The 16,674-nt window shown below is 36.3% G+C and overlaps 1 protein-coding gene across 6 annotated transcripts in view; it reads right to left on the reverse strand.

The window, feature by feature from the left end:
- Nucleotides 1-4,982: 4,982 nt before the first annotated feature.
- The window catches only part of LOC149199891 (uncharacterized), a 184,731-nt gene continuing 173,039 nt past the window's right edge, over nt 4,983-16,674 (reverse strand). For 2 of the 6 annotated variants that reach the window (XM_089402547.1, XM_089402550.1), the window contains 2 exons: nt 6,158-6,369; nt 4,983-5,697 (listed from right to left, as the gene is read on the reverse strand). In XM_089402547.1, coding sequence (XP_089258673.1) covers nt 5,649-5,697; nt 6,158-6,369 — 261 coding nt within the window. In that variant the 3' untranslated portion in view covers nt 4,983-5,648. The other 4 variants (XM_089402546.1, XM_089402549.1, XM_089402548.1 and 1 more) reach the window with 2 other exon arrangements.

The following is a 16,674-nucleotide window of genomic DNA, read 5'->3' on the forward strand; positions in this document are numbered from 1 at the left end:
TTCCAAGAACGACTTGGTGTCATTCAGAGACCCTCTTATGAGGGTCGAGTATGATGTATTAAGCTCTGGGAGCTCCAAGGGGTCGTGTGGTACTTCTTGGAGCGACATATGACCATAGGGCGACTCACCATCCCCTAGTGGTGCACTATGTACAGGGTGAAAGGTTCAACCTTCCCCTGTGACACCCTGTGGCGACTGTGGAACAGGATGATTAGTTCTATGTGGTGACTATGGAACAGGATGATTAGTTCTCATGTAGGCCAGGATGATTAATTCTTCGTGGCATCTATTGGACAGGATGATTCGTTCTCTTGTGGACAGGATGATTAGTTCTCCTGTCGAGGCATCCTACCCATGCAGTGTGGGACTCATGGGAAGTACCTCTCATCTGATCAACGAGCAAGGAAATGAGGTTAGAGACCATAGTAGTACTATCGATGGACGCATCGTTGTATCTACCGTACTCCCTATGCTACGATGACCTCCATTGATCTGGGATCAATGATACTGATCTGGGATCAGTGAGAGTGTTATGACACACTCTGAGACTGACTTCGGGTCAATGGAGGATGGTATGATACATCCTCGATCATTTCTTCTTCTTCATAGTTCGAGCAGAGCAGGACCAAGCTGTGCAGGGCAGTGCAGTTGATGGCTATGATAGTAGCGACGGCCAGACGGATTGCAGATGGAGTTCTCCCTAGTTGAGAGGGAGTGTTAAAATTGGCAACTAGGGCCAAACTCCATGTGGGTCACCTTATTTATGGTTGCTAATATTTTTCCTAGATTCCTCTCATTGAGAGGTGTAGGATTGATCTAAAGATCATCAAATTCCGACAAGTATTTATGAAAATATGAATTTATTTCTAATTACTTGACAAATTGTCAAGGTCGGCCAACAGCTAAGTGTGTGGCACACATGCCCAGCGTTTCATATAAATAGAAGAGAGGTTGAGTCATTTGCAACTCATCTCATCACTCATCTTCTCTCTTTCCTATGCATTAGATGAGCCTCTCTCTCTCACACGTGTGGTTGAAAAAGGAAGACGCAGATTTCTGATTAGGGCTGCATTGACCAAGTTTGACCAAGGTTGCGGAAGGTACTTTGACCAGCGTGGACTCCTCTTTGCTTTCGGATTAGGTGTGGTTGCTTCTCCTTGGCAAGCCGCAAATTTTGGCACGCAAACTGAGGTGATCTGACCTTAGGTTGGACCAGCGTTGACTGTCAAAAGGTTGACCGTAGATCTGTCCAGCATTGACTAAAGTTTGACTATAATTTCGGACTGTTTTGGGTTGACTCTTCTTGCTATTGGAAGCCAAGTTGACTAGGATATTGACCGAGCTTATTGGAGGTCAAATTTGACTTGTTTGACCAGCTTTGACTTTGTTGGTTAGGGTTTTGTTGTTACTGTTATAAAATTCCAAAATTCTGCATTGTACTATTTCTCTCTGCTAAACTATTGAAGATAAAAGAAGATTTGATCAAAGGGTTTCCCCGCATTGGGGTTTGTACCTAGCTAGCAACCACATCTTGCCTCTCTTGTCTTGGCTTGTTTTCTGTCGATCATTTAATGTTCTATCTACATTTTACTTTATGTTGTGATTGCTAATCAGTGGCTAATAAAAGTAAAAGAAGTAAACTGCTCTAAGCATAGAACATACCATAATTTAACAACTTCGCACTTCCCAAAGGATTATGTTGCCTAGATTTTGCACTGCCCCAGAAGAATCTACAACCTAGAATAATTTTCATTGTCCCAGAAGATTTTGTTGCCCAGAAGAAATGTTATTGTCCCAGAAGAAAGTCTTTTCACTGGCCCAGAAGACACCCTAATTTCGTATTACCCAGAAGAATCCTCTTTCTTTTTTCACACTTTTCCTTCTCTTCCTTTTTCGTACTACTGCTTCTCTTCCTTCTTTCGCACTTCTTCTTGTCTCATGTGAGTCGAGTTCTTTTCTTCAAATGGAGGATGGGATAGGCTATAGATATGAAACCCATGAAGCAAGTCAATAAAATAATTTCATTTTTCTTTATTTACATCTTATTACATAAAATCATGTTTACATGTCATTATGAAGACCGAACCTAGTTACACTTTTCAACAAGAGCTTGATTCACGATCTTTCTTGAATTGAAGAGCCTTCACTCCTTTGATGATGTGATGATATCCGAATTGCTTCTAGGGTTTCAATCTTTCTTTCTAGCTTCTTCAATCTATGGTTTCTTTGATGTAGATCTTGACCTCGTTGATAGCGTTTGACTTACTTTGATGCTTTCTTTGAAGATCAATGCTTGTGTGTCAACTTGTTTTGACTGCCCCTTCTTGTCTTCAGCACCTAAGCTCTGATACCATGTTGAGAAATCTAGGGCATTCACAGTTAACAATTTCTCTTCTTGATAATTGCTTGTGATGCACTTTTACTTCTTAATCTTATAGTCTTTTCTTCGTTAGCTTATTAATGTGTTCTTTCATCAAGACAATTACCAATATCCATAAAATACAAGTGACACAGTATGTAGGCTTCTTCAATGAGAGCCAAAACCTCTTACCTCTTGAGAGGAAAACCCGATCAAAATTCTTCTAGATCTTTAATTGATTAGTACCAAGACCTTGACACAGACCCTTGACTCTAGTATCCTCTCAAGAACCTTGTCACCAACCTTGATGCTCTGCCTCTTCCTTACTTTGCCTTTCTTCTTGATCTAGAACTGCTCCTTTTCGGCTCCTTCTAGAGAAACTTGATCTCTATCTTTTTCCACTGCACCTTCACAACTTCCCTAGAGAATCTCGGCCTCTAGGTCTTCTATAGAGAAACTCGGTCTCTACCTTGATTACCCAGAAGAGTCTTTTCTTTGCTACCCTAGAAGATTCCTTCCTTTGTTATCCCAAAAGAAACCCTACTTCGATCCCAGAGGAATTCTATTTCGCATACCCAAAAGAATCATCTTCGTAACTTCTCTTTCTTCACACCTTCTTTCTGCCTCTTCTTCGCACTTCTTCCTAGTCCTCTCTTCGTACCTTTCTTATGCCTTGTTTTCGCACTTCTCTAACTGAGATCAAATCGAATTGCTTGTCTGAACTATGTGTCTACAAATGAGGTCGAGTTAGGCTATTTATACACGTCTTAACTGGGTCTTTAGGCTGACTTGATAATGGGAGATTAAGCTGACTTTTTCTAGCATATTCCTTCATCGTTGTAGGCTGACTTGAAAAGGTTAGGTGACAAGTTCTTGGAGGATACTTTTACATAGAGAAGATGACCTTTACAAAGTGTAACATGACTTCATTACATGACAATGACTCTTACATTTTATGACTAGATGACAATTGAATCCTAAAGACTCTCAATGGGAGTCTTGACTCAAAAACAAAATACTTGCTCATGAAACCCATGAAACAAGTCAATAAAATAATTTCATTTTTCTTATTTACATCTTATTACATAAAATCATAATTACATGTCATTATGAAGACCGAACCTAATTACACCTTATATGCGTAGAGAAAAAAGGAGACATAACACGCTCCAATCATATTTCTTTTCACTATGTTCTCAATCAGCGATTTTTCAACGTAATATGGCAAATGTGCCCCTTTTTTAAAGTACTTATTTCTACAAAAAAATTTGCTTTGTGTGAAAAACATATATTGTTTTAATGTTTTTTTTATTGAAGCTTTCAATGAACAAAAGCAACAATTACTCTTTTTGAGAATTAATATTGGCACATAAATGTCTTATCACGCTACAAAGGTCTCCTTCAACTAAGAAACCATGATCGAAGGAGATCTATTTTTCCAAAGTCACTCGAGACTTGCATCGAGCCCCATCTATTTTGGTAAGCACATGCACAAAAGCATAAGCACAAGCACAAGCACAACATGTCATTGAGAAACTTGAACCCTAGTGGGGTGATAATAACACCCTACTTTCACCAAGTCGGCTAAGTACCTATTGGCTATTACTTTAACGTTGAGACCAACAATGTTGCCTCCTTTGATTATTCATGGATGGCTAATTATTCATTCTTTATCTTTCTAAGAAGTTTGAAAAGTTAAAACTACAAACATGTTTAAACATTTAATGATAGATATTTCTTCTCGTGCCAAGTCTCTCAGGGCATATTTTTCAACCTTCTAGGATATATTTCACATCAAAATTACAATAAAATAATTAAAACTTAGAAAAATATTTGAGGAAAGTGCATACACCGAAGTAACATATTCCTAGATATTTAGGAAAATACTTCAAGCTTGTCAAAAAAGAAATTCTCTTTTAAAACATGAATATCTTATTAATAAGGTAATAACCATGCTTGTGTAAATTCTAATGTTCATGGTCAAAAAGGTGGCATCCTTTATGATTTATCAAAGAAATGGAATCTTAAGGACCAAGTAAACTATGCTTCTTTTACCACCAAAGAGAACGGTGTTGTTATTTGTTTCTACATATATATTTTGTAATGCATCATATCATTGACTTGATGCTCATATGGGTAGGGCTTGCCTCCTCTCAAGGCATGGTTTGTTTGCCATCCATAAATTGTTATAAGTGTAACCACAGAAAATTACCAAAAATTTAGACGTAATGTGAGATTCCATTAGATTTCCGAAATTGACAAGGTCTTGTCTTTGGAGTCGTGTTGTGCTCCTAGATACATGGTAGGTTGCATAAATGAAAACCAAAATCATTTGAAAACATATCATTTACTACATATAAATGGATATTGCATATGAACATGCCGTGAAGAAAGAAGTTAACGCACAGCCTTAAAATATGATGAAGTTGAAAGCTTCCTTCCCTATCTACACATTTTTATAGACACTCATATCCTATACCTTCATACCCTCGTATCCTATACCTACATACTCATATCCTATATCTACACATTTTTATGGGCCATCATATTCTTTACATTTGAAAAAATAAACATAAAACTTTCCCGAAGTCGTGTCCAGAAAGAGACTCATGTACTATGGAGATAGCAGATCAAAATAGGTATTTATCTTTATTTACATTGCATGAAAAATATAATAGATGTATTCCTGGCAAAAATATCAGTAGCCATAACCTATTGAGTTTCAGTTTGTGAAGGGCTTGTTCTTCGTATTATAGAAACTGTTCATTTTGCTCAAAATCTCATGAACAGTCAAACATATTGTCTTTCCACAAAGGCTAATCCACAACTCGACTTTAATATTTCAGCCATTGCTCCTTCGTTATCTTGCAATCCCCGTCCCCGTGTTAGCATACCATACACCTCAATAGTACCAAGGTCGACCTAAAGGTTCCTTTCCATCACTGATAGCTGTCTATTTCGCACATCGTGTTGATATTTTAAAACTAAAATAACACTCAAATAGGTTATTTTATGAAAAAAAATATGTTGTAGAAAACAATCAGAGCCTTTATCCCAATCATCTAGTAAATTATAAAATTATTAGAATTCAATTATATAATAAAGAGTCGACTTTTAATAGAAAATTTACTCGATGACTTTAAATCACTGCCAAATTCCTCTTATCGTACTACAAAGATGTAGGACCCCACATGGACGCAATATTTGCAACTCTTCTTCCCCGAATCCTATTGGGCTGACTTTAGGTGCTTAATATATATCGTTGATAGAATTATCATGCAAAGCCCAATCATCCAAGCATAGTACATATCAATAGATGGATTTCTGCAAGCAACACACTGAAAACGTATAAATAAAGCTTTCTGTCGTTATTCAAGCTGAAGCACGTGTGAGAGCAAAAGGAACGAAAATGCAAAGATAATGTAATCACTCGGTTTGATTCGAATTATTACATTTTCTCACATCCTGACCTAGAAAATATCAACCCAACTATGTTGATCCTAAACACATTGCAGAAAGTTGGGCAGTATCCTGAAATGATCATTGGCTCCAGTGTATAGAATGATAGAAACTCACTCCAGAATTTGAGAGTTTGTTAAGGCTAACATTGCACCTAACCTGTTGTAACAAATTAATTTCAACTGTAGCAAAATGCACCCTTTTTTATAATACATCAATTCTTTAAAATCTTAAAAAGCAAAAGTTTAGAAAGATCAGAAATAAATCTTTTCAAGCTGTAAAGTATAATTGCTGCACATAATTTCCAAATCATGAAAGAGCTGAAAAGGTGTAAAATACCTAATAATCTGAACAAGCAGATTTTTCTGAATCAGCGTCTTCACATTATGGCCTCGATTCATGTTGTTTGCTAAATTCATCTCTAGAGCAATTATGACGAGTAGCAAAGCCTTCAATACGCCTGGTAAGCTGTGACACTGTGTAGTGTGAAGCAGCTGATGCTGCATAATATGAGGAAACTGAAACTTGGGCAAAAGCCGGTAAAGCACTCCCTGGAAATATGAAATTTCAAAAAATATCACCACTCCATTCTCTTATTTTTCACAAATAGTTACCGATAATTGTAATGATTAGAGACCATATGCACAAAAAATATATGTAAAAACAAAAATGATGTGTAGCAAAATATAGACTGAACAGAGATTTGAAGTGTGTGGTATAAAATAATCAAGGTTTATTTTCTGTCTTTTTTCATCCAGTTTCTTTGTTATCAAGAAAATACGACAAGCTACTTCTAAAGGCACCTTCACTCCTAGAACAGGAAAGCCCTAGAAAAACAGCTTACTTCACTCACAATATTTTGGCACGATTAATATGGTTTAAAAAGATATGAACATGCCAAAAAAGACTTGGAGAATCAAACCAAGTAGCATAGCATTGAATTCCTTGAACAGTTAAACTTCTCTTGCAATCAAGGATAAAAACTTGTGTAAAGGCAGGAAAACATGAGAAGAAATACATCACAGTCAAAAAAAGGATAGTTTAGAGATAAATCTATTTTGAATTTACAGTTATCAATAATTTTTTGTAACATTCACGATGTATTATGCAAATAATCCAAGTGTATCAAAAACAATTATCGAGTATTTCAAGTTGAATTAAAATTAAAGTTTGGGAAACAAGCAAAGCAGGAATGCAATATTTTATGCTACCTAACAACCATTCTAAGATGCTATGGGTATTGAAAATTGTTTTCCAAAGGCTTCGAGGATGTCAAATTCTGACAATTATTCTTTGATAATCTGTTCATAATTTTACCCACTTAAAAATCAAGAGTTCAAACAGATAGATTTTAAGCACAAGATGTAGTTGTGACAAAAAATTACAGTAGCAATTGCAAGACAAAAGAGAGGAGAGAATGAGATAATACTCAAATACACTTAAGTAGCTGGAAGACCAATACAAATTCACTTGTATTAACTTTCCTGAATGGAGTACAATTAAATAGCACTCTCATAAATAGAATCAAGACACACTGAGTGTGGTTCCTGCTGAATTTTGTAGCTATGGTCAGTCTTCATACTGATAACTTTATTGATGTAATTTTTCATATAAACATGTTCTTCATGCTCATGAGAAAATCAATTTTTTGTAATATCAAAAAGTCAAAATTTAAATTTTTGAATATTTGTTTTGGCACCACAAGTGTTCAAGTCGGCCCTCTATCCTACAAGTTGGCTCAGCTAGTGTTGGCACCCGTTCAACCCATGAATTCACTATATAATGGTGTCATTCGTCTTCATCTCCAAGCACACTCGCTCTGAGCATCAAGCAATATATTTCTGGGCATACAGAGCAAGTCAAGGAGCAGATTGAAGGCATAGAAGTCTCTTGGAAGGCCGAATATTCTCTGTGATATATCTCTTGGAAAGATTGAGCAATCTGTGGTTTGGTTTTGTGCTAAGAGGCTGAATTACTGTGGATCCAGGAGGCCGAAAGTTCTGTATTTATCTCCAGTGCAAAAGGACGAAATTCCTGTGATTCATACCCTAAGGAAGAGAGCTGAATTCTGTGACTATATCTGTGCAAGAAGGGCCGAAGTTGTTGATAATGTTGGCATTGATGTCAAATGGTCATGTTAAGGTCATTGGTCTAATTGATTGTTGCTGATTGGGTTAAAATTAATTTATGTTGAAAGATTACTTGGAATGCAAAGATTGAAAGTGATGTGAAGTGCAAAGGCTAAACATTGTTAAATATGTTGATTGAATTGGAAAATGGCATGACATCTTGAATCATAAGCTGGAATAATGTATTTTTTTATTAAAGCCTCAAAGGCATTAACATGTAGCTAGTACCAGTGATGATAATATCGGCAATATATCACTGAATATCGCGATATTTTCGGCAAGCCGGAATATTGCCGAGAAAATATTGTGATATTTTCGGGAATTTTCGGCAAGCCGGAATATCGCCAAGAAAATATCGTGATATTTTCTCCCCCGAAAATATCACGATATTTCTGAGATATCGCGATATCTCGGCAAAATATCGAGCAACAATATAAAATATCGCCAGGCACGCTGGGCCGCGGCTAGAAAAGGGAAATTTGCCTCTTTTTTTTCCTCATTTTGGTTTCTGAGTGTTGGAAAAGGAAAGGGAAGAGTTTTGTGGTGGTTGTCAATGAGAGATTGAGGATCAAACAACCATTATCACCACCAAGTAAGAATTTTTTGTGGATCAAAGATTGAAGAACAGTGAGACAAACTTCATATCTTCCATTAACAGGGATGTTCTTAAAAACCCCAATGTTAATGATTTTTTCATAGATTTTAGGGTTATGCTTGCTTGCCTCTTTGCCTACCAACATTTTGTTTTTTTGTTCTTTTTCCATTTGTTATGATTTTCATGCCCATGAACCAATGCAAGGATTTTCTCCATATTTGGACAGCAAGATTCTTTTTTTTTCAACTTTCTTATGCACCTTCTTATTGCCATTTTTCATTCACATTGCAAATAATGTAGTATTTTTTTTTAAATGAAGTGGTTATTACTTATTATTTTTTGTGTTGGGTGGTTTAATGCCATTTTTTTTGTGTGCCCTAGGTCTGAATTAGTTCACTACCAATATGCCAAAAGCCTTGGACCCATTTTGGGAGTATGGGGAACCTGTTGGTGGAGCAAATCAGGCATATTTATCATGCAAATTGAGTGGGACCAAGATGTCAGGAGGGGTCATGCGATTGAAATAACATCTGGCTAGACTCCCTGCACACGATGTAATGCCTTGTATGGTTTCTATTGCAGAGGTTATACAAAAAGTTCTTGAAGCAATTGTTGAACAAGACAAAAAGATAGCTGCTAGGGAGAGGGCACTAGTCTCAGATAGATAGCTGCTAGTTTTATTTGTTTTGCTACATATAAGTTTATAACTCATGATTATGAGATACGTTTATATATGTGATGTTATTTTGTATTAGTTCTCCACATTTGAGTCCTTGATTGGACAATTATCAGGGATTAACAGGATTTGGTATCGCCTTTGATGTATCATTTTTATTTTACATCCACTACATCATATATATTAGTGCTTTCTTCGTATTTATGTGCCAATGTGTTTATTTTATGTTGTTATTGCTTTATATGTTTAAAAATCTGAAAAAATGAATATATTATGCATTTTTTATGTTTGCCGATATTGACGACAAGATGTTTTATGGACCCTCGCCGATATTTTTCCGATATCGATATTATCAACACTAGCTAGTACAAATCTGGAAATGTAGCCAATACAAATCTAAAAAGTTTTGAGATTTTTCTTATGCAATCATTGCTGTTGACCTAGTTTATTGCAGCGCTATTTTTACAAAATTCTGATTTTCAGATTTGAAAATGAAGAGGCAGATTGTGAAAAGCTTTAGAAGACCAAGAGAAACTCCTCATTTCATATTTCTGCATACAATACAAACAGTCAATAAGCCATGATTATAAATGATACATTGTTGAATGAGATACAGGACATTTTGGTGTTAAGCAATTTGTATGAGAGGGTTCATGAGCAGCTTTCTGGTAAGGGGAAGAAGAGAAAAGTAGCAGAAGAAGAACATCATTGAAAAAGAGAAACAGAGAAGGTGAGCAATAGATTTGAGAGCATAAATTAATATCAAGTAACTAGAAAACTTGACTCTGTATTGTCATTGGGAGATTGCAGTCTCGTTTCAAGTTGTAGCTTGATCAATAATAGGTTGTAACCTGTTGAGGTAGGAGCCTCTTGTGGGTTGTAGCTTGCAAAAACTTTGTCGGAGTTGGAGCTTCCTTGAGGTAGAAACCCCTTATAGGTTGGAGCCTACAAAAATCTCATGTAATTGGAAAGTAGGAGTTTGTCTTCACATCACTTTCAGTCAAAAATTTGTGGTTTTCTCTCTTATGGGTTTCCACTTATATTTGTGGTGTCTTCATGTGTTGTTTCTTGAATGTTGTGTGAATGCTCTTAAATTCTGAATAAGTATATTTGCAAATGTCTCTCTCTGGTAACTGCAAAAGGAAACCATTAATAATTAAGCATATACATAAGACATTAGTTGTATACGAAGAAATTCAAGTTGAGCAAAACTTGACGCTTAAAATTACTGATTCACCCCCCACAGTAATTTCCAAACATATATCAATTGGTGTTAGAGCGAGGTTCCCTCTGTGTCAGTGTATGATCCAAGGGATCAAAAATATGCTCAAAAATTGAAGTGCTCAAATTCTCTCAAAACTGGTGCCAAATCGTACATCTCGTCGTTTTGATTCTAACAAAGTTTGAATCGCCTCAATCCAACATTGTATGAGGAAGTTATCACGTTCTGAAGTTTTTGGCAAAAAGTAAAAAAAGTCAACTCGCAAGGTTGACTGGGTAGTGTCCAGATGCCACGAAGCAGTCCATACGCTGACGTGATGTTGACATCAGTAGGATGACTATGCAGTATGGAACCAATCAGGACAAGACATGTGGCATGATCGTACAGAGGCAAATGGCACGATTTGGTTGGTTGGTGATTATTTGTTTTGGGCCAATCACAAGGTGCCACGTGGCACTCCGAATGAGCCTCCACGGGTTTCGATCCCACGACCTCACAATACACAACGGAACATCTTACCACTACGCCATGGGTACCACTTATTAAATCTAGTGGTGGTGATTGTATTTAAGTTCGATCGGTTCCGTCGTTGGGGGGAGGGCAGTTCCGTCGTTGGGGGAAGGGTCGGGCCGGTGGGCACACCCGACCGGCCCAGCCCAAGTCACATGAAGCACTATATAATCATGGCAAATGGTTGGAGGCGCGGGGAGGCAGTTGAAGTGTCAATGTCCAGTTTTATTATGTTAACACCACTGGCGGCGAGTGAATCGGGAGGGGCGGACGTGTGGCACGCTGCCCGCGCCCAGCCCCTAGTCACATTAACTACCATACGAATGACCTGGGGTGGAAGAATAGGGACGTGACCCTATTGGCACGACTAACAGTTCGACATTTTGCACCAAAATCGGCAAGGTTTGTGGGTTGAAACTACCACCAGTAAGTGCGAAATTTTCACCTTGTAAGGCCACCAAAGACCAATTTTGTCGCCAATTTTGTGAGAGGGATGAATTTGCAGAATATATAATAGAGAAATGGAGGAGGAGGCCTAACTTGGCCATTTTTCAGCCTTTTTGAGCCCAAGAAGAACCTACACAGAGGTTTTTCAGTGTTCTAGACACAATGGCAGTGTTATTTTTGTAATTTGAGCATATAATATAAAAGGCCACCATTGGAAGCTAGACCCAGGGACATAGCCCAGGAGAGGTGAATTTCGTCATCAAATTGTTGTGTTGTGATGTTGCCTATTATCTATTTTTCATCATTAAAATTTGCAAAATTTAACTTAGTTTGTGTGCTTTTGCAATATCGATCCATTGCCCATAAAACATAAACTAGCTTGCAAAAATTTACAGTAAACCTTCAATTTTAATTCCAGATCAGTCTAACAATTAGAAGGAGGTCCTAAATCAATAGAATGGCTGGTCATGAAGGATACTCAAAAAATAAAGCCCCCATATTTACTGGTACAAAGTATGCCTTCTCGAAAGTGAAAATGAAGGCATATTTAATGTCTCTTGGAGTAGAAGTTTGGGTTGTTGTGATGGTAGGGTATGAAGAACCAAAGGAAATAACTAGTGACAAAAATACCAAATTGAAATTTATAGCTAATGCAAAAGCTATCAATGCACTTTTGAGTGGATTAAGTGAGTCTGAATTTATTAAAGTAATGCATTGTAAGGCAACTAAAGAGATCTGGGTTAAACTGGAAAATATTCATGGAGGAGATAAAAAGGTAAAGATGGTCAAATTACAAGTATATAAAACGCAGTTTGAGACTTTAAAAATGAATGAAGATGAAGATATTGCTAAGTTCTTTTTAAGAGTTGATGAAGTTGTTAATGTCATGATGGGTCTAGGAGAAACAATCAAAGAAAGTAATAGTTCAAAAAATATTGAGCTCATTACCTTCTAAGTTCAACCCTAAGGTTTCAGCTATAGAAGAGACAACAAACTTTGAGACTTTGAACAGAGATAAACTACTTGGTTCCTTGACAACATATGAGATGACAATTCCAAAAGGGAATTCAGTCACCAGATACAACTTTCAAGGCAGATAAGTCTATAGAAGAAAAGGAATGTACATGCTCAAGTTATGATGAGGAAGAAGCAAAATTTATCAGAAGGTTGAAGAAAGGTACAGGTAAGTACAAAGGAAAACATTCATTTAAGTGTTTTAATTATGGAACAATGGGGCATTATGTCTCCAAATGTCCTTATAAGAAAGAAGAAAATCAACCTAGAGGGAAAGAAAAGAACAAGTCTAATAAAATGCAGAGAGAGAAAAAATTTAAAAGGAAAAGCTTCTATGCTCAAGAAGATAGTAGTGTATCTGAAAGTTCCAATGAATCCTCTAGTGAAGATGGAACTAGTGAATTCATGTTGATGGCCTTGGAAGAACTTGAAAAAGATTGTGAGGAATATGAAGAAGAAGAGGAAGGTGAAGTAGATCTTGAGGGGGAGTTGATCAGTGCCCTAGATGAAATAGACAAGTTTAAACAAAAGAATAGAAAGCAGAAAGAGATTTTGTTGAAATATTTAAAAGAAGAATCAAATTCAGAGGAAATTATCAAGTTGAAAGTTGAAAGTTGAACTTGAAGAAGCAAAGAAGGTGGAAGACATTTTGATGCAACAAATAAAGGAGAAAAGTCAGGAGTGTGAAAGATTGGAAGAAGAGGTAATTAAGAAGAAAAGGCTAGAAAAGGCACAAATTGATTTGAACATGAATATTCAACATATAAAAGGATCTGAAAAACTGGATGTGATATTAAATGCTCAGAGGTCTCCACTCATGAAGGTTGGGTTAGGTTATGAAGGAGAATCCAATGAATCCAAGGCAAAGGACAAAAAGACAATTACTTTTGTAAAAGTTGTCAAGGGAGACAATGATAGTTCACATCAATCTGAGAACAAAAATTTGAGCAACACTCCAACATCAAATGAACAGCAGCAAAGAAGCACTACCGAAAAAGTGCAAAAGACAAAAGGAATGGACAATCAAACAACAAACTATCAAAGACCATACTTCTTCAAGAGACAAGATTATCAAATGTCAAGATGGTTATATCCACAAATGTCATCCACTACCAGGTACGGAAGTTTTTTTCTATGGGTATTGTTACTGCTGTAAAAAAAATTGGACATAAAGCCATAGATTGCAGAGCTTATGTTAGAAGAAATTATCTGAGGAAATCTAAGAGAAGTAAGGCTAACAATAGATTCACAAACATCAAAACAAACATGAATCTAAACAAAAATGCATTTGCTCCTCTCTTTGATATCACTGAATGTTTCTACTGTCATAAATTTGGGCACAAGTCATATGAATGTCAACTTAAACACAATAGATTATCATCTCAAAAATATTGTAGAACAGAGAATGCATGCAGTGGAGAAAGAAGAAGGAAGAAAAGAAAGTTGATGAGTGTGACCTAGTTCTATATGCTCAAGATCAAAATAGTAAATGGTACGTGGACAGTGGCTACTCTAGACATATGCGAGGAGATAAAAACAAGTTTGAATCCCTAAATGAAAATAAAACTGGAAATGTCACATTTTGCAATGATGAAGCAGCAAAAATTAGAGGAAAGGGCACAGTTAGTCTGAATAATGGAAGAGGAAAGGCTCAGAATGTACTATTTGTAGATTGTCTAAAACATTTTTTGTTGAGTGTAAGTTAGAAGTGTGACAAAGGTTGTGATGTTCTCTTCAGAGCTCAAGACTATAAAATCAGGTCAGCAACTATTGGCAAGATTATGGCTAAAGGAGTTCTCCTTTATTTGTTGACATTTTGATGCAACAAATAAAGGAGAAAAGTCAGGAGTGTGAAAGATTGGAAGAAGAGGTAATTAAGAAGAAAACGCTAGACAAGGCACAAATTGACTTGAACATGAATATTCAACATATAAATGGATCTGAAAAACCGGATGTGATATTAAATGCTCAGAGGTCTCCACTCATGAAGGTTGGGTTAGATTATTAAGGAGAATCCAATGAATCCAAGGCAAAAGACAAAAAGACAATTACTTTTGTAAAACTTGTCAAGGGAGACAATGATAGTTCACATCAATCTAAGAACAAAAATTTGAGCAACACTCCAACATCAAATGAACAGCAGCAAAGAAGCACTACCGAAAAAGTGCAAAAGACAAAAGGAATGGACAATCAAACAACAAACTATAAAAGACCATACTTCTTCAAGAGACAAGATTATCAAATGTCAAGATGGTTATATCCACAAATGTCATCCACTACCAGGTACGGAAGTTTTTTTCTATGGGTATTGTTACTGCTGTAAAAAAATTGGACATAAAGCCATAGATTGCAGAGCTTATGTTAGAAGAAATGATCTGAGGAATTCTAAGAGAAGTGAGGCTAACAATAGATTCACAAACATCAAAACAAACATGAATCTAAACAAAAATGCATTTGCTCCTCTCTTTGATATCACTGAATGTTTCTACTGTCATAACTTTGGGCACAAGTCATATGAATGTCAGCTTAAATACAATAGATTATCATCTCAAAACTATTATAGAATAGATGGATGTATGCAATGGAGAAAGAAGAAGGAAGAAAAGAAAGTTGATAAGTGTGATCTAGTTCTATATGCTCAAGATCAAAATAGTAAATGGTACGTGGACAGTGGCTACTCTAGACATATGCGAGGAGATAAAAACAAGTTTGAATCCCTAAATGAAAATAAAACTGGAAATGTCACATTTTGCAATGATGAAGCAGCAAAAATTAGAGGAAAGGGCACAGTTAGTCTGAATAATGGAAGAGGAAAGGCTCAGAATGTACTATTTGTAGATTGTCTAAAACATTTTTTGTTGAGTGTAAGTTAGAAGTGTGACAAAGGTTGTGATGTTCTCTTCAGAGCTCAAGACTATAAAATCAGGTCAGCAACTATTGGCAAGATTATGGCTAAAGGAGTTCTCCTTTATTTGTTGACATTTTGATGCAACAAATAAAGGAGAAAAGTCAGGAGTGTGAAAGATTGGAAGAAGAGGTGGTAATTAAGAAGAAAACGCTAGAAAAGGCACAAACTGATTTGAACATGAATATTCAACATATAAAAGGATCTGAAAAACTGGATGTGATATTAAATGCTCAGAGGTCTCCACTCATGAAGGTTGGGTTAGGCTATGAAGGAGAATCCAGTGAATCCAAGGCAAAAGACAAAAAGACAATTACTTTTGTAAAAGTTGTCAAGGGAGACAATGATAGTTCACATCAATCTAAGAACAAAAATTTGAGCAACACTCCAACATCAAATGAACAGCAGCAAAGAAGCACTACCGAAAAAGTGCAAAAGACAAAAGGAATGGACAATCAAACAACAAACTATAAAAGACCATACTTCTTCAAGAGACAAGATTATCAAATGTCAAGATGGTTATATCCACAAATGTCATCCACTACCAGGTACGGAAGTTTTTTTCTATGGGTATTGTTACTGCTGTAAAAAAAATTGGACATAAAGCCATAGATTGCAGAGCTTATGTTAGAAGAAATTATCTGAGGAATTCTAAGAGAAGTGAGGCTAACAATAGATTCACAAACATCAAAACAAACATGAATCTAAACAAAAATGCATTTGCTCCTCTCTTTGATATCACTGAATGTTTCTACTGTCATAAATTTGGGCACAAGTCATATGAATGTCAACTTAAACACAATAGATTATCATCTCAAAAATATTGTAGAACAGAGAATGCATGCAGTGGAGAAAGAAGAAGGAAGAAAAGAAAGTTGATGAGTGTGACCTAGTTCTATATGCTCAAGATCAAAATAGTAAATGGTACGTGGACAGTGGCTACTCTAGACATATGCGAGGAGATAAAAACAAGTTTGAATCCCTAAATGAAAATAAAACTGGAAATGTCACATTTTGCAATGATGAAGCAGCAAAAATTAGAGGAAAGGGCACAGTTAGTCTGAATAATGGAAGAGGAAAGGCTCAGAATGTACTATTTGTAGATTGTCTAAAACATTTTTTGTTGAGTGTAAGTTAGAAGTGTGACAAAGGTTGTGATGTTCTCTTCAGAGCTCAAGACTATAAAATCAGGTCAGCAACTATTGGCAAGATTATGGCTAAAGGAGTTCTCCTTTATTTGTTGACATTTTGATGCAACAAATAAAGGAGAAAAGTCAGGAGTGTGAAAGATTGGAAGAAGAGGTAATTAAGAAGAAAACGCTAGACAAGGCACAAATTGACTTGAACATGAATATTCA

Source organism: Pinus tabuliformis, chromosome 2_1 (genome assembly GCF_031772625.1).
Source record: "Pinus tabuliformis cultivar Carrire ecotype Pingquan chromosome 2_1, CPIR1, whole genome shotgun sequence".
NCBI classification, from domain to species: domain Eukaryota; kingdom Viridiplantae; phylum Streptophyta; class Pinopsida; order Pinales; family Pinaceae; genus Pinus; species Pinus tabuliformis.